This window comes from Hippopotamus amphibius, chromosome 11 (genome assembly GCF_030028045.1).
Source record: "Hippopotamus amphibius kiboko isolate mHipAmp2 chromosome 11, mHipAmp2.hap2, whole genome shotgun sequence".
Classification (NCBI taxonomy): domain Eukaryota; kingdom Metazoa; phylum Chordata; class Mammalia; order Artiodactyla; family Hippopotamidae; genus Hippopotamus; species Hippopotamus amphibius.
Genome location: NC_080196.1, coordinates 91,869,113 through 91,887,742, shown reverse-complemented (window position 1 = coordinate 91,887,742; position 18,630 = coordinate 91,869,113). Strand labels below are relative to the sequence as shown.

The 18,630-nt window shown below is 40.1% G+C and overlaps 1 protein-coding gene across 1 annotated transcript in view; it reads right to left on the bottom strand.

Annotated features, from left to right (window-relative positions):
- Window positions 1-14,388: 14,388 nt before the first annotated feature.
- ME2 (malic enzyme 2) overlaps window positions 14,389-18,630 on the bottom strand; it is a 46,962-nt gene continuing 42,720 nt past the window's right edge. The window contains exon 16 of the mRNA XM_057698034.1: window positions 14,389-15,250. Coding sequence (XP_057554017.1) covers window positions 15,083-15,250 — 168 coding nt within the window. The 3' untranslated portion in view covers window positions 14,389-15,082. The remainder of the gene's footprint in view (window positions 15,251-18,630) is intronic.

Here is an 18,630-nt window from a genome sequence, read left to right as displayed (position 1 = left end):
TCATAAATTCATGTTGAAATCAAAAGATTTTTCTACATCTATTCAGATGGTCATATGATTTTTATTATTCAGTTTGTTAAAGTGGTATATCACATTGATTGGTAGATATTGAACAATCATTACATCTATGAGATAAATCCCACTTGATCATGGTGTATTATCCTTTTAATGTGTTGTTGGATTCAGCTTGCTAATATTTTGTTGAGGATCTTTGCATCTATGTTTATCAGTGATATTGGCCTGTAATTTTCTTTTTTGTTTGTGATTACCATGAGGTTTATATATAGTCATGTGTGTGTGTGTGTATAAGTATGTATACATACATAAAATATATAATTATTTTATGTTGCTGATGTCTTACATTCAAATGCCTTTTAACAGCTCTGCATTTTAATTCCCCCACTCTCCACATTTATTGCTTTCAACATTGTAATTTACACATTTTGTTTTATGTATCACTTAACTACTTATTGTGGATATAAATGATTTTTACTGCTTTTGTCTTTTAACATTCCTTCTAGCTTTTTAAGTGATTGATCTACTGCCTTTACTGTGTGTTTGCTTTCTTAATGAGATTTTTCCTTTCATAATTTTCATATTTCTAGTTGTGGCCTTTTCTTTTCTGTTTAGAAAAGCCCCTTTAACATTTCTTGTAAAGTTGATTTCATGGTGCTGGACTCTTTTAGCTTTTGCTTGTCTGTAAACTTTTGACTGTTTCTTCAGATCTGAATGAATGCCTTACCAGATAACATATTCTTGGTTGTAATTTTTTAAAAAAAATATTGTGCCACTCCCTCTGGTCTGCTGAGTTTCTGCTGAAAAGTCAGTTGATAGCCTTATGGAAGTTCTCTTGTGCATAACTTATATATTTTCCCTTGTTGCTTTTAATATTCTCCCCTTTTCTTTGATTTTTCCCATCTTAATTACAGTGTGCCTTTGTGTGGTCCTCTTGGGTTGATCCTGTTCAGGACTATGTGCTTCCTAGACCTGGACGTTTGTGTTCTTTCCCAGGTTACAGAAGTTTTCAGCTATTATGTCTTCAAATATCTTCTCTTTTTTCTCTCTATCTTCTCCTTCTAGGACCCATGTAATTTAAATGTTAGTACACTTGATGTTGTCTCAGAAGTCTATTAAACTGCCCTCATTTTTAATATTAATTAACTAATTAATTAATTATTTTTTTATTGGCTGTGTTGGGTCTTCATTACTGCACATGGGCTTTCTCTAGTTGTGGTGAGCAGAGCCTATTCTTCGTTGTGGTGCGTGGGCTCCTCATTGCGGTGGCCTCTCTTGTTGCAGAGCACAGGCCTGGACCTCAGTAGTTGTGGCACTTGGGCTCAGTAGTTGTAGCTTGCTGGCTCTAGAGCACAGGCTCAGTAGTTGCAGTGCACGGGCTTAATGGCTCCGCAGCATGTGGGATCTTCCCGGACCAGGGATCAAGCCCATGTCTCCTGCTTTGGCAGGCAGATTTTTAACCACTGCACCACCAGAGAAGTCCCAAACTGTCCTCATTTTTAAAAATTCTTTTTTATTTTTTCTGTTCAGTTCCAGTAATTTTCACTGCTCTGTCTTCCAGTTTGCTGATTCTTTATTCTGTATCATTTAATCTACTCTTCATTCCTTGTAATATATTTTTTTATTCAGCTATTGTATTCCTCAGCTTGTTTTTCCTTTATATTTTCTAATTCTTTGTTAAACTTCTTACTATGTTTATTCATTCTTTTCCTGAATTCGTTGAGAATCTTTATGATCATTACTGTGAACTCTTTATTGGGTAGATTACTTATGTCCACTTCATTTACTACTTCTGAGGTTTTATCTTGTTCCTTTGTTAGGAACATGTTCCTCTGTCACCACATTTTGCCTAATTTACTGTTTTAACTTCTATGTATTTGTTTGGTTGTTTATGTTTCCTGGTTTTGGAGAAGTAGCTTTCTGTAGGAGATGTCCTATGTGTCCCAGCAGCACACTCCCCTCTGGTCACCAGAGCTGTATACTCTAGAGGTGCTCCTTATGTGACTGTGTGGGCCCTTCTGTTGTAAGGGCTGAGTACTGTAGGCAGCTGTCTGGTAGGCATGGCTCACCCCTGTCCAGTTGGTTGCTGGGCTCTGCCTTATGTGGAGGCTGCTGCCTGCTGGTGGGTGGAGCTGGGTCGTGAGGCAGCTGGCTGTGGAGGAAAGCATCCCAGGCTAGTGTGACCCACTGAAGGGTGGAGCTGTGACCCAGGGTGGGTGGTTTCAGGGCCTGGAATCCTGGATCTAGTGTTGACCTGCTAGTGTGCAGGGTCAGTTCCTGACATTGCTGGCTGCTGGGCTTCGGGTGTCCCAAGGCTGGTGTCAGCCACCTGGTGAGTGCAGCAGGATTTCAGGGTAGCTGGGTGAGGGTTCCAAGGTATCTTGGAGCTTGTGTCAGTCTGCTGGTGGGTGGGGCTGTGTCCCTACCCACCTAGCTGTTTGGCCTGAGGCATCCCAGTACTGCTGCTAATAGGCTGGTGGGCAGATTCAAGTCCTGATGCATATAGACTAGAGGGAGGGTTCCAAAATGGTGCTGGCCTGCACCAGTGCCCTTGTGGTAGAACGAGCTCCCCAGAATGGCTGCTGCCTGTGTCTTTGTCCCCAGGGTGAGTTCCAGTTGTCTGCTGACTCCCCTAGAGGCTCTCCAAGAACACGAGGTAGGTCTGACCCAGGGCCCTTTCTAATTGCTGCTTCTGCCCTGGGTTCAGAGTGTGAGATTTTGTGTGTGCTCCTTAAGAGTGGAATCTCTATTTCCCACAGCTTTCTGGCTCTTCCCAAGGTAAGCCTGGCTGACTCAAAGCCAAACGTACTGGGGGCTTGTCTTCCCCGTGCAGGACCCCCCTGGCTGGGGAGCCTGATGTGGGGCTGAGACCCCTCACTCCTTGGGGAGAACCTCTGCAGTTGCAGTTGTCCTCCTGTTTACGGGTAGCCCACCAGGGTGTGGGTCTGGACTGTACCATGTCTCTGCTCCTCCTACCCGACTTGTTGTGGTCCTTCTTTGTATCTTTATTTGTAGGATTCTTCTTCTGCACATCTTCAGATCTCTCTCATCAATAGTTGCTCTGTAAATAGTTGTAATTTTGGTGTGCCCATGGTAGGAAGTGAGCTCAGGGTCTTCCTCCTCAGCCATCATGGCCACTCCCTTCTGGGGTCTATTTGAATCTTGATGGTAGGTGTGCTGTGAATTTTGCCAAGATCAGTTGGAGACTTTGCCTGTAAGGAAGGTGGTAGCTGGTTCAATAGAGACAAACAATCAGCATTTCCAGAATCTGCTCTAGTACCATCAGAGATAAAACAAAATATGTCAGAGGGTCATTTACATTCGGTTACTTTGACTGCTTTGACTGCCATCAATTTCTAGAGTTATTTCCTGCTTTTAGAGAAATTCTGGCATGATACTTCTCTAAGAATTCTCAGCCTGATAAATGGGTAGGGGTGGAGGAACCAAGGGTAAAAGGGAGTATATCTCTCAAAGGGCCTAAACAGAAGGTAATAGGTTCGTGTTCATTAGAGATTCCACTGTTTGAACTGTTTTAATACTCTGAGGCAGGGGCTGCTTTGTAGTAGTGAGGTTGAACACCAAGAATGTGGCCCTGGTGCCAGTTAGTACTGCAAGAGAGTCATTCCCAATCTGAAGAAATACTTCTCCAAGCTGGCTAAGTGCGAGGATTGGGAAGAGCACCTGTACTTCCTTGGAGCCCTGTCATTGATAATTGGAAGGACATTGGAAATGCTGATTAGGTGCTCAAAGCACTGAAATTTGTGACAGTCTCTTTTCCATTGGCCTGACTCTGCAATAATAGCAGAAACTAAGGGAGTTTTAGTTTAGTTTAGGAACCTTCATTTGTATTGACGATTAAGAATTTTGGTGGTTTTTCCTTCAGGTGGCTCATCTAGAGTGTGAGAGAGCTGCTTTGCCAGATTAACTAAATCAGGAGTGCTCAGTTTCCCATTCCATCCTGATCCTTTTTACTGGAAGGGAAAGGTCCTGGTTCAGCCCTTTAATAGGCATAGAGTTAAAAGCTACCCGAGTGGAGTCAACATCTGAAGTATGAGGAGAATTTTCTTTAAAAACAAACTGAAGTTAGTTGTAATAGTCAGGAACAGATTCATCAGATTTTTATTGTGCAAGCCTGAATTTTGTTCCAATCAACAGGCTTTGCAAAAGCCCTAGGAATTGCTTGATAAAGTCACCTGGTCATTGCTTGAGCCTGATCATGTAAGTTAGTGGGCTGGTTTCCCAGTTTTAATTCTAGAGACCTGTCAGGATTTTCCCAGTTAGTGGTTTTCATCCAATGCTGGGTCTGGCCTTCACCGACAGGCATGTGAACTAGCTGATGTAAGTCAGAGATACCAGGGTGGTAAGTTTTAATGACTATATTAAATTCCTTAGCAAATCTGTGCGGATCTTCAGTTACTTTAGGAAAGTCTTTGACCATGGCTTGCAGTTCAGCTTTCGTCCAGAGAATATAAGAAATTAGAGTTTAGCCTCTGGATCCCAGATGGCTTAATTTTAAAGGGACAGGTTCTGACAAGTTCGGAGGAAAACGGAGTGGAGAGAGTTTTAGAGAAAGGGGGAATTTTGGCAAGAGAATTAGTGTGGGAGAGTTGTGGGTACAGGGGAAGTGCGGGTGTGACAGGGAAGGAGGAAGAGGGTACCAGAGGCAGAGCCTGAGACCAAGAAGCTAGTGAAGAAGAGCCTGAGGTTTCAGGAGCCATTTTCTCTTTCTTTAATTATTTGTCTCAATCTTAAAATCTTTTTTTTGCGGAGAGGCAATTTTAGACTCCTGGTAACATTGGGAAGCCTCGAATAAGCACTCAGTCCTGGAAACTTCGGAGCTCTTATAATCCAATTCGGTTTTAAGGAAATTAGGTTTGGGAATTTCAGAAGTTCCCTCTAATGGCCATTGATATTCTAAGTTGCTTTTGGTCAGGGCAGTCCATTTATTTAGGAGTACACATGAGGAAGGACCACAGTTTTTAAATACAAAATCAGCCAAAGTCCCTGTAGGGGGTATACCCTCAAAATATTTAAATAACTAGGATCCCATATTTTAGAGGTATTTCTCTAGAGTAAAGGAACACTCTTTCCAAAGAGTTCAAACAGCTTACAGCACGAACATCTCAATGCAAACAGCTTGTGAGCTGGGAATTCCCTGGCAGTCCAGTGGTTAGCACTCCACGCTTTCACTGCTGAAGGACACAGGTTCAATCCCTGGTCAAGGAACTAAGATCCTGCAAGCCACATGGCACAGCCAAACCCCCCCCCCCCCCAACCAAATAGCTTGTAAGCTAATCCCAGACAATTCCAAGGTGACAGCTTGGTCCTGGAGGAGCCAGGCCAAAGGGTTTTTTTTCTACCTTTCTCCAGAGAATAGCCCCTTCCGAAGTAATAGGCCAAAGACTGAAAACCAGCATAGTTTCAGAGAAGGAATGGAGCTGCAGCTTCTCAGCCAGCTTCGGCTGAAACAGTTTGGTCCCCAGATCAGAACAAGGCCTTAACCAGAAGATGAAACCTGAAAATGGATCCTGAATAAAGCCTGGAGACCTTCAAATGCAACGAGGGCATAAGCGCAGATCCCAGGGAAAGATGTACCTTCACACTCCAGGGTCAGTGAGGAGGCAGTGAGCACAGTGGGCTCGATGGCAGGTACCACACCTGTTTCCTCACCAGTGCTGGAACCTTCGAGGATATTTTCTGGTAGCTGTACAAGCCACCAAAATGTTGACCTGAAGCAAATAGACTGCCAGATATTTCTCCAGCAAAGATGGGTTTATTCAGGATCATCAGAGAATTGCAGTTTGGGGACTGCAAGCATAACTAGCCACATGCAAGTCCCCACATGGCAAGGAAAGGCGAGCCCTTTTATAGAGAAGAAAAGGAAGCTGGGAGGGCTGCAGTAAACAGAGGATCCAGGGCTTCTCACTGGCTGAGTGCTTGCCAGGAAAGGAGTCTTTCTTCTTCCTACTGGGCTCTGCTATCATCACAGGGTGTAAGAGCTCTCCTTTCTGGTCTCCCAACTCTAATCAAGGTTTCTTTTTATTAGTTTTTAACAAAAGGATCACTCTGGGTGCTCTGCTAAGAACAGACTGTAGGTGGCAAGGGTGGGAAACCAGCTAGGAAGGCGTTGCAGTAGCCCAGAGGAACGTGATCATGGCTAGGTCTAGGGTGTCAGCAAGGGAGATGGCAAGATGTGGTCAGGTTCTGAATATAATTTTAAGGTAGAGGCAACAAAAATTGCTGATGGATTTGATGTGAGGTGTGAGAGAGAGAGGTAGAGTCAAAGATAACTCCAAGGTTCTTGACCTGAGGCACTTATGTAACATGGGGGACTGGGAGGAGAAGGTGTAGGGAGGAAGAACAAGGTTCTCTTTTAGATGTGTTAACGTTCAGATATTTATTAAATATCGAAATGGAGATGGTGAGTGAGGCAATAGGGATATGTAAGTCTGGAATCCAGGGTAAGGCCCAGACAAGATATATATCTAATGGGAAATCATTAGCATAATTCATAGTTTAAAAAACAGGAGGTCAAAAGAGTACGTGTAAATAGAAAAGTGACCCCAGGGCTGATCCCCAGGGCTTCTGACCCTCCCACAGTGCTCGAGGAGGAGGGATCAGCAGAGCCTGGAAGAGCAGCCAGTGGGAGAGAAGACAGAGCAGCGTGGTTGACCTGGAGGCCAAGTGCTGGGGATAGCTTAAAAGGGGGATCCTGAAAATGCCTATTCCAGAGCTGGGAAAAGGAAAACACAAGATGAGCTTGGAACAGCTTGCTGTATCAGAAAATAAGAAATAATTGTGAGACACAAAAAGATGCAGGAGCCAGGTCAAAGGGGCTTCTCCTGGTCAAATCTCAAGACCGTCTGAGCATCAAAATAAATGATAGCAATGGAGTATAACCCACTGAATAAAATAAGAACCCATGAATCCTTACCAAGGCAAATAAATGAATAAAATAATGGGGAAGAAGGAAAAGTTCTTCCTTACAATAGAATGTCAACTAATAAAAATAGAAAAAAATTATAGTTGGAAAATCATCAATGGATGCTATAACTTAGTGGGTGAAAATTTGATAAGGAAGAAGTTATTTACATCGTCTCAAAACATCTCCCCACAAATTACTTATTTACAAAGGGAAAAATAACTGTAGAGATTAGATAATAGTATCATATCAATATTAAATTTTCTCATGTAGTAATGAATGGTTCTTTGATTGTGTAAGAGAATATCATTGGTCTTAGGAAATGCACACAGAATGACTTGACTGAAGGGGCATCATGTCTGTGATTTATTCTTAAATCATTAAGCAAATAAATATTTATATAGCGAGAGAGAGAATGATGAAAACTAATAGAGCAAAATATAAACAACTGGTGAATCTGGGTAAATGCGCTTGGGAGTTCTTTGTTGTGTTCTTACAACATTTCTATAAGTTTGAAATTATATCTATATTAAAAAATAAAAACAAAAAGGAGGGAATGGTCAACTGTGACAAATGATGCTTATGGATCTAATAAAATTAAAAATGTGACCTTTGAATCTGGCAATGTGTAGGCTTCCATGGAGACTGGCTATGAAGGCCTGATTGGAGTGGTTCAAGAGCAAGTGGAAGGGAAAGAATGGAACTCAGAAAGTATGGAGGAAGCACTGAGGAGCTTTGATTTAAAAAATAGTGACTTGGGACAGTAGCTGGAGGGGAAGAAGAGTCAAGAGTCCTCAGGCCCCCGTCAGCGTGACAGTGATCGAATAGAGGGAAAATGGATGATGCGGAGAGGGGGGAGTTGATGAGCAAGGCCCTTATGCGGGTGAGAGGAGATGGTACCCCGTGCCAAGGGGGTTGGTCCCTGCTGACAGGAGTGTGGCTCGTTCTTAGGCACGTGGGTGCAGATGCAGGTTGCCACTGCCCGCCAGCCAAAGAGCACCAGGAGCACAGCTGTAATCGTGGCCACGTTGGGTTTATCACTCACTGCAGCGGGGAAGAGCTGCAGTGAGTGATGGGGAACTCTGGGGTGTCGGTATGTGTGTTATGAAGCACCCACCACAGGATTCGGGGTTTGGTTGGGTAGTCTTGCAGAGGGCCCACAGAAGCCGGGGTTCGCTCTGCATTGCATGCTGTCAGGAAGAGGGGACGCTCCTATGATTGGTTATCTCAATAAATCTTTTCTATAGGGAATGTAGACTAGAGTGAGGCTAAAACTGTAATTGGTAAAGTATTGTAGTCAAGCGTATTAGACAGGATGCAGTGGGGCGGAGGGGCAGGGGGAGCGCAAGGGAGGTTATTTCTGTGGTTTGGACGATGCTTAGGTTTGTCCGTGTGTAGGCATGATGGTGGAGTGGCCTTGTTTTTGTCCTGATCCATTGTGGTCAGAGTGGCCTTGTCTGATGTCGGTGTTCTGTGAGATGGTTTCCATTCAACAGGAGAGCGCTGGCTGAGCCCTGGCTGTGAGTTGCTAGTATCAGGCCAGCTCCTGGAAGTTTAGGAGCTGCTACTTTTCACTTTCTCAGTGTTCCTGGGGAGATGGGGGGAAGGGGAGCTTGAGGACATTCTCTTCTGATCATCTTATTTCTCTGTGAAACAGGAAACAAAGCTGTCTTGAGAGCAAGGATGCAGGAGAACGTCAGGGATCTGACAGCAGTATCACGGCACAGGCAACTGCCAGGTGCGTTGAGGGTGTCTGGAAATTACTGATTTTAACTAAGTGAGGCAGCACAGCTGATGTTCTGCTGCCCCGTATTGTGCTGCTCAGGCTGAGCTCAGAGGAGGTGGAGTCTGGTTTAAACAGCATCACCATTTTAGTAGCTACGTGACCCTGAGTCCTGTGCCTCACATTCTACATCTGTAAAATGGGGGAAATATCAGTACCTGCACCTCATAAGGTTGTTGTGAAATTTAAATCAGTACATAGGTACCAGGTACTTAGAACAGTGCCGGGCTTGAAGGAAGCACTCAGTAAGTATGAGCTCTCATACCATTTCCCCCCTTTATCACCCTTATCACAAAATCAACATACAGTCTTCCTGCTTTAGTATTCTCACATTAGGGTCTTGGAATGTATATGTGGTGGGGAGAAGAGGTGAGAAATCATTCCTCGACTCCTCTGATTAAATGCAATAAGGAGAAAAAGACAGTAGGGAACCAAATGGAAGGAAATGAAAAGATGGGGAGCATGACTAGCTCCACAGTGAATTTCAGTCTAACAGCATAGTCCCAAGGGATCAAGTATTCTGGGTGGGTGTGTGTTTTAAGGTTTAAAATAATGCCAAGTTTTAAAAGTGTCCTATTTACAGCAGCTTTTAATAACAAGGTCATAACATTTTTGATGCATAGGAAAATTTTATTAAGAAAATACACATATCTTGGAGTTTTGGATTAATGTATACACACTACTATATATAAAAGAGATAACCTACGAGGACCTACTGTATAGCACAGGCAACTATATTCAGTCTCTTGTAATAACCTATAAGGGAAAAGAATCTGAAAAAGAATATGTATATGTATAAAAACTGACTCATTGTGCTATATACCTGAAACTAACATGACATTGTAAATCAACTATACTTCAACTCAAAAAAAAAATACACATATCTCATTAGAATTTATATATCACAAATGAGAAGAAAACAGTTCACACCATTAGGAAGTTTTTAGACTGACTCCTGGAACCATCTGGAATAAGTCAACCTGGTATAATACACTCTACACAAGGCATTACCCTTAAACTAATATTCCCATAAGCTAGTACCACAAGACTGCTTATTCCATCTCTATCTTAAATACAAAGGTGAGAAAGGGTAAGCAATGACTTTTGTTACATGTGGCTTCCTTCAGGTCAGTAATGAATGCTTAGGATGTTATCAAGGGAAACACAATATCAATTGCAAAAATATCATTTTAATTTCAGTTAATTTTAAAGGTCATTAGGCAAAGTATAATAAAACATTAGGCAGAAATTTTACTTTGTCTAATATTTAGCTAAAATGGATCTCAGAAATTCCTGACTCCACAACATACATTTTATATTACTACTTTCTGTTATGACCTTTTAGTGGAAGAAGTTATAGGTATGCATGTAATACAATAGATATAATTAAAAATATATCTTACAATTCCAGTTCATATTGACATTGGCAGATGTCGTGATACAAAGTGTATAAGCACTATTGAAACTGATTTGCACAGTGATAGCAGTTGGTGGTTTTGTGAAGATTGCCAAATCAAGAGATGTTAGTGAGCTGGAATTTTTGGTGTGATGTATCAAATTCAAAACCAAATCTTTTATGTTTACATCCAGTACTTAAAATGCTTAAGACTAATGAATTCAATAGGCATATGTTGTATTTGAATTATAAATGGGAACAAAGTAAAAATCACATAAACTGGTAAAACACATTAAAAAGGACATAAGACTAATATTATAATAGGTGAAAATTTTTCATCTGAAATAGCAATTTTTGAAGATAAGGTATTTTAAGATCCAGATAAAATCGCCTGTCACAGAGGCCTTTCTTCCCCGAGAAGGGCTGAGGTGAGACACAGCCCTGCCTCTCACCAGCAGAGAACCTGGGCAAATCTTTTAACCTCTCTGAGCATCCGTGTCCTTCTCTGTAAAAGAGGCATAGTGACAGAAGGTGGTTGTGAGGATTAAATAGGCTGCACGTGTAAGATGCTTAGAATAGTGCCTGGCAGAGTAGGTGCTATGCATAAAATTTAGTTTATCATCATTCGCTAACTGAACATATCTAATGTGTTGGTGATAATTCAGTAACTGTGTAGGAAGCAACGATTTGCTAGAATGTACACTTAAAATTAGGAAAGTAAAGGAGAATAATTTCCCTAGGACTTAAAAGGACATACTGAAAATTGGGGAGTATAAACCCATAAATTTCCCCTTCATCTATAAAAGTGTGCTGAAAGTAGGGTAATTTCCCAAAGAGCAAAGTGGCAAATAAGTTTTTATTTGAGAAAAACAAGGTTGATTAAAGAGCCATATCAAAGAGTCAGTTTACTGGCAAAAAGCTGTTATAGAAAGATACAAAGCATTCAAGTTATTTGACTTAATTTGTGTATTTTATGTCACTGAACTATGCACACATTTCCAGACCCTGACTGACTTTTTCTCTGAGAGGCACTATTTTCTGTATCCAAGTAAGGAAAATAATTATTGTTTTAAAATCTAATCACGGTTTATCTGAGAAGCTCCTGGGAAGGATTAAGGGAATTATGTAATGAGTCATGTCCTAATTAGGCCCAGCTGAATTTATAAAATTTGGAACAAAGCATTGAGTTTTTTCTCCATTTATATTAAAACATCTTGATTTCAGATGAGGGGTAAGTTTTCTGTAGTAAAATTGTCTTGAATATTTTAAATATTAAGTATGTTATTTTATTTAGCTTGTCTGTGAAGGATTTATTTCCTTTTTTTTTTATGGTGATATTTTGACAACATGCTTTATTTCCCTGGTAAATAGGTAGAACTTCACTCCCTAAAAGAAATACAGTCAGCCACCAGTGTCCTCTCTCTTTTGAAATACTCTTTGTGAAGGATTTATTTCATTTTAACATCTAGATGCACATCAAAGTGCAAATCGGTTGAGACCAAAGTGGATAACGAGTATCTCTGCCATTTTCTATAAAGCCAGCAAAGTGCCCACGCCTGTCGAGAGGGAATGCAATATTGGTGCTACTTCATTCTTTAGGACAGTCCCTTTAAATGGAATCCCAGTAGAGAGCTTTGAACTTTATATTAATGCTCTCAAGTATTATGTATACACAACAGAGCTGATTCCATTCTGGTGAATTCAGCCCTGGAGCTGTTCAAAGTTTGAAGAGGTTATTTTTGAGGGATACTGAATGGGCTTGGGAAAAGCAACAGGAGCATCTGGATGAAGTATGTTTTCTAAGGCAAGACTTCTCCCTCCCCTCACCATCCCCTTTGGGCTTTCTCACTTATCTGAGAGTAAATAATGCTCCGCACCCCTTAATACGTATGCTTTGGTCTTAATTCATGAGCAACTCCTTTGCAAAGGAGAATGTAGAATCTCATTTCTCCAGAGGCTGATAATTTAGAGAAAGAAAAGACAAAGGACGGGGTAAGTCATATAAGACAGATAATAATAGAGAGCAAATATCCACTTGATAATCTTTTATAAATGAAAACTAGTTGCTAGGTTTTCCTTCACAAGGATATTTAAAATCGAATTTAGAATTGAGCAGCGTTCTAGTTACATATTTTCAGGATAAAGCTGTTTAAAAGTTCTGTATTTTTGTTCTTACGAACATCCTATATAAGTTATACGTAACAAAAATAGATGAAACGAATTCCATGTAAGAACAGAATTTCAGTTATCTTTTCATAGAAAGTACATACGCGCTGGGCACTAAACTTAAAACACACACCACCCTCAGTCCTCTGGAGCAGTGCCACTCAGTGTGTTCTCTGTACAGGCAGCACGGGGATCACCTGGGACCTGGTCAGAAATGCAGAATCTCGGCCCCCACCCAGGCCCACTGCGTCAGCATCGGTTAGCTCTCCACATGATTCGGATGTCCACTCTGAGACACTGGGAAGGGCAGGGGACATGTGTGCTCAGAATCACCTGGGGACCCGCTGAAAATACACCTGCCACAGCCCTGCTCATGGTGGTCCAGGGGGGCCCTAAAGGCGGGGGCAAGAGGCATCTGCATTTTAAACCTTCACAGTGATTTGGTGGCAACTTCCGGGTTAAGAATCCATCCCTCAAAAAAATTTAACCAAAATCTTTAACACTTTTCCCACGATAGTCAATAAACCTGACCCTCACTCGTCGTCCAATTTATTTCACAGTACAGGTGGTGATCTCAGATTAGAAAAATATGTATTCTTACTTTTCCCTACTAAATAATTTGACAGACTAATCAGAATTTCTTCTCTTTTCAGAAGAATCAAAATGACTGTCCATTGCTGGTTTTCAAAGTAATGACCTTCTTGCTAGGTAAAAGTTTCCCTAGAAGGTCCAAATATTGTAGTTTCTTTTCCAATTTGCTACCTTCATGCCACCTCCCCTCACACCATGCTGATAGTTCCTGCCTGTATTCTTAGCTTATATACTAAAACATTTTAATTTATATCCAAAAATACTGTTCAAATACTGGTTGGTAAATAACACAGAATGAGAATAAGTAGCTTCTAAAGTATATATATGGTTTCTGTCTTATTTAAATAAGATATTTGGCCTTGTTTTTTCCTTAAAATATTTACAATTTCCATATATACTATATTAGACATTTTTAATAAGCAAACATCTTAGTAAAATTAATTCCACGTTTTCCTGTCTTTAATAAGCATTAGGTGAAAAACAGGTTTGTAATTATTTTACTTGTAATGTTACACTAAAATCAAGATTTCACAGAGAATATGTTTATGGATGAGTGTTTTGACAGAGATAACATGAAAAACACAGACCTTTCATCTTTAATTGAGAAAAACAAATTGTGACCTGTTTGCTTGTTTTACGAAACAGATTGATACAGCATACCTCTGACTTCACTCATCTGTTGAATGGATTTAACCAAGTGCATTTCTCATACTCCAAATGGCAATGCCATTTCGAGCATTCTTAAAACACTGAATTATAGTGAAAATTATTATGAATCAATGTCTACCTATAGGTAAAAGGAAAACAGGAACATAAAAATGAAGCCCTTTTACCTCCCTACAGAATAAATATCACATCTAACATATCAAGGATGTGAGGGAAATATCAATAATGTGCACCCTGATATGTAGCTGTGAATAATTTTTTATAGTTAATATTCTAGAATGGGCACTTAAGTTTTGTTTACTCCCCCAAAGCAAAACTATGTTAGGCTTATATTTAGCAATACTACTTCTCAAAATGTTTGGTGTTGTCGTTTAGAACTCTCCAATGTGCAAGCCACATAAGAAAACTGGTCTCACTAGCCAGTCATTACCCATTTTACTGCGATTAAAAATGACACTTACTGGTCTGAACACCTACTTTATTCATTCCCACTTAGCTCTAAATTAATTTTGGTGGTTTCAAAAAATTAAATCCATCTTCAGTGGAGAAAGAGTTGTCGTTACTAATGACAGTGAAAGGAATGTATCATATGAACATTCCAAAATTATCTCAAGTAATAAAGAGCATCACTACTGCAATAAGGGTGCAGACTCATCGATGAGTCTAAATATGACTCAGATGTGAAACATATGGCTAATTTAAGTCACACATTGTCAAAAATCATAATTTATGCATTAGGTATCCTATACCCCCTTCATTAGAATCATCTAGAAGAAAATGAAAATGTGTTTTTCATAATAAGCAAACCTAAATTTCTAGTTGGGCAATAAAATACCATAATTGAAGCAATTAAATTTAAGATATTACCTTTATTTTAAAAAGTTACACTGTGATTTTTATACACTGTTGAAAACAATGACTATTTAGTTTGTCTAAAAGCAGGAGTAGTTCCCATTTTTCCCATGTTACAGTTAAGCCTCAGTTTAGTCCCAGAAAATAAATAACAGGGCAGATTTTTCCAGATCTATCTACTGGAAAGGAATTTCAGAGCATGAAGGTAAAATGAAGCAGAAATAAAAGGACATTTTTAGATACTGACAATTTGTCCTTAGAATTTGGTTAAATTTGGCTTCTCAAAATTCTGTACTCATATCCACAGAAGTAAATATCTATTTTAGTAGCCCTAAAAGAACTGGGTGAGAAGATTATTAGCTATAGTAGCAAACAGCAAACACTCTGGCAAGAGTGAACAAAAGAGCACAGGTGAAGACATTCACAAGCACATTTGTAACATCTCTGATGTGGTATGAGCTACAGATCAGAATGAAAGCATTATGGTCATTTGATTGCAGGGTGCAGGTGGGCATTAACAATGTAGTCAACACATCCACCCTGTACACAAGTGTAGATTCGTGGGAAAAAATAAGCAAAGTGGTGGGGGAGAAAAAAACACAGAAAAAACATAAATTTGAGAACATTATCTCTTTTTCCGAAAAAAGGAGTTCCTGAAGCATGAATAGTAATTATCAGTGGTGTGTTTCTTCTATTCTGTTATCGGGGGCGGGTGTGATGCAGCCTCCGGCCACTCATACACATCTGGCAGCAGGGAATCATATTCACTTCTCCATATTCTTTCTCTAATGTATCTGGCCTTGTCCTCAGGTTCCGGGTATCGGAAAGCCATCTTATTAGCATACAGATATTCTGTAACCTGAAAGATATATAAGGTTACTGTGTAGCCTCTGAGTATTAACCTATTTAAGAGAAAAAGTATTATTAAAACACAAAGTAATGAATTTAGAAGAATGGCATTTTTTTTCAAAATAAAAAATACCATTACTCTGAGACTCACTTCAAAACATTCACAAACTATTAAAAGATAAAATAAAAACATCTGCAATCTCACCGTTAAGTTCAATATGTTTTAAAGTGACTTTAAAGTTCCCCTCTCCCTCCTCGCCCCCCGAATTATAAGCATTTCCTTAACACTTCAATAATTTTAAGCTCTACCGTGTGTGGGTCCAGCATATCTACTTGGGTAGCCTGCCCGGCCTGTGTCCTTCCCCACAGCCCTGCTGAGACCATGTGTAAGTGCCTCTGCTTCCTGATCATAGCTGACTGGACTAGGGTGAAAACCTAACCCAAAGCGAGCCAGATGTTTTTGCTCTAGAATTTGGATTAAAAGACATAGAAATTATTATAAATCAGGTGTTAGACACTAGAACTATAAGGTGAACTAAGATTAGGGCTAGAACCTATCATGGTAACTCACCACCACCATCACTGAGTGCCTGGCATGTTCTATGTGCTTTACATGGGTCTCTCATTTAACCCTCCCAAGAACCCTATGAGACAAGTACTGTTATTATTCTCATTGTATACATGAGAGCACCAAAGTTTGAGGAGTTTACGTAACTTTCCCAAGGTATTTAAAGTGAGAACTGTGTTTCAAACTCAAAGCATTCTGATTCTAGATCCCAGACCCTCAACAGTTAAGCTAGGTTACTTTCCACCTAAACTGGCTTGAATGAATTTCAGAGCTTTGTGGCAAGCCACACGCAATGACTGGTGGTGAAGATAAACCCTCTGAGTCTCAGTTTTGATGTAAAATGAGGTAGAATGAAAAGTTTCCTCACAGGGTAATACAGTGTCTGTCATATAGTTAAGTTCTCAAGTTATGGTTTAATTTTAACTTTAAAACAATGCAGTGATAAATGGTAAAAAAAAATTCAAACAGTTATGTCTTTCTCCTCTAATTCCCATTCCAAACGGTGACTACTAAGAGAGTTTATTTCAGTTTTCTAAAAGAAAGATGTGAGGAAAAACGATGTTATTAAAGATAACCCTTGATCTCAGGAGCTCAACCTCACTGTTATTTTCGTGATTTTCCCTTGAACAACACGGGCTGAACTGTACAGGTCCACATACATGTGTATGCTTTCACTAAATATATACTACGTGATCCCCAGTTGGTTGAATCCGTGGATGCAGGCCAGCTGTATAGTTGTATGTAGATTTTCGACTGCGTAGAGGGTTGGCCGCTCATTTCCACATTGTTCAAGGGTCAACTGTATTGTCTAGTCTACTGTAGGAAACATATTTGTACCCACAGAGAAGACTGGGGGCAAGGCCTGAGATCGGAGTGAGTCCTCCTTGGCCCATGTCGGCATGCAGTAGGTGACTGGTGACAGTATGGAGCTCGTCAGTGGCTGTGGGTAGTGCTGAGGGACAGACACACAGCACTGTCTACTCTCCTGATCCCTTGGCTCCAAAAAAGGAAAGCCTTAGGACACTGGAGAAGGAGGAGAGGGAGAGACCCGATCTTGGAGGTTCTCTCCCATATCAACCCCCAGCACAGATCTCCTTCTATTTCCTCACGTATTACCTTTCACGTGCACACACCAGTAATCTAACCAACTGATATCTTCCAGAATCTGTCCCACCTGTAATATTCTATAATTCTAAAGTTGAACTCTATTCATACTAATTCTGGGCTCTAAATTCTTCAGCTGTTTTAGAATAGTAAGGTATTCTGATTCCTTAGTCTGGCATTTGTGTATCTCTACAAGCTTGTCCTAAGATAACTTCAAATCTTATCTAATGCCTTTTTCCTATCTACACCCTAAGACTCCAAATCAACTGAACTGGTTATTTCCTAAACATATCATCCTTTACCAATTCCCAATCTTTGCTTAGCTTATGAGTATTAATATAATGCAACAGTAACAGTATTAGTCAAAGGGGTAAAATCTTGTGATCATCAGTATACAAGTTGAAAGTGTGGTTGATAAATTCCCATCTAATCCCAATATTTAAGAAAATCTTAGTAAGTAGTAGGAACAGAAGCCTACTTCTTCAGAAAGATTTAAAAAATACTTATTTCAATCCTTATCAAAATACAAGGATGCCCTTAACCCAATTGTTTAAAACTGCTCTTAGGTAGCAACTAATTGAGTAAGGCAAAAAATGAGCTATATATATTAAAAAAAAAAAAAAACTTATTTGCAGATGATTCACAACTCAACAATTCCAAAAGAATTAACTGAGAAACTATTAAAAGAATTAGGATTGTTCAACAAAGAAACCTGTTATCAAAGAAATTCATAAAAATTAATACCTTCCCTTTATATTAGAAATGACCAGCAAGGAAATATATATAGAACAAAAAAACGTTATTTTAAAGGATAACAAAATTTCTGAATATCTAGGAAAATAAGTAATAGAAGACACACCACATGTAGATGAAGAAAACAACAAAATTATATTGAAAAACTTAAAAAAGAAGGAAAAAACTTTAATAAGTGGAGAGAGAGACTGCATAGGGACGAGTCAATACAGAAAGACAATTTCACCAACTTACTTTATAAATATGAGTTTCATACACAGTTTGCACATTTTCTTTGAATTAAAAAAACAGATACAAGGGACTTCCTAGGTGGTACAGTGGTTAAGAATCCACCTGCCAATGCAGGGGACACAGGTTCGATCCCTGCCCCAGGAAGATACCACATGCCGCAAAGCAGCTAGGCCCGTGAGCCACAGCTATTGAGTCCATGCGCCTAGAGCCTGTGCTCCACAAGAGAGGCCACCACAATGAGAAGCCCACGCACCACAACAAAGAGTAGCTCTCGCCTGCCGCAACTAGAGAAAGCCCATGTGCAGCAATGAAGACCCAACAGCCAATTAAATAAATTTATAATAAGTAAATAAATTCATCCATGTTATTAAAAAAAAACAGATACAAAAATTTGTCTAAAAGAAGAATAAACAGTTCAGAACAGACAAGAAAATACTGAAAAACCATAATGATGGTTTTAGTACAGGGGTCCCCAACCCCCGGGCTGCAAACTGGTATCTGTCTGTAGCCTGTTAGGAACGGGGCTGCACAGCAGGAGGTGAGTGGTGGGCAAGTGAGTGAAGCTTCATCTGCGGCTCCCCATGGCTTGCATCACTGCCTGAACCATCCCCCCCACCCCTGTCCATGGAAAAACTCTTTCACAAAACCGGTCCCTGTGGCCAAAAAAGGCTGGGGACTGCTGTTTAGTATGTATAATGTGTAGTATCAAATAGTATACATTATTAAGTGAAAAC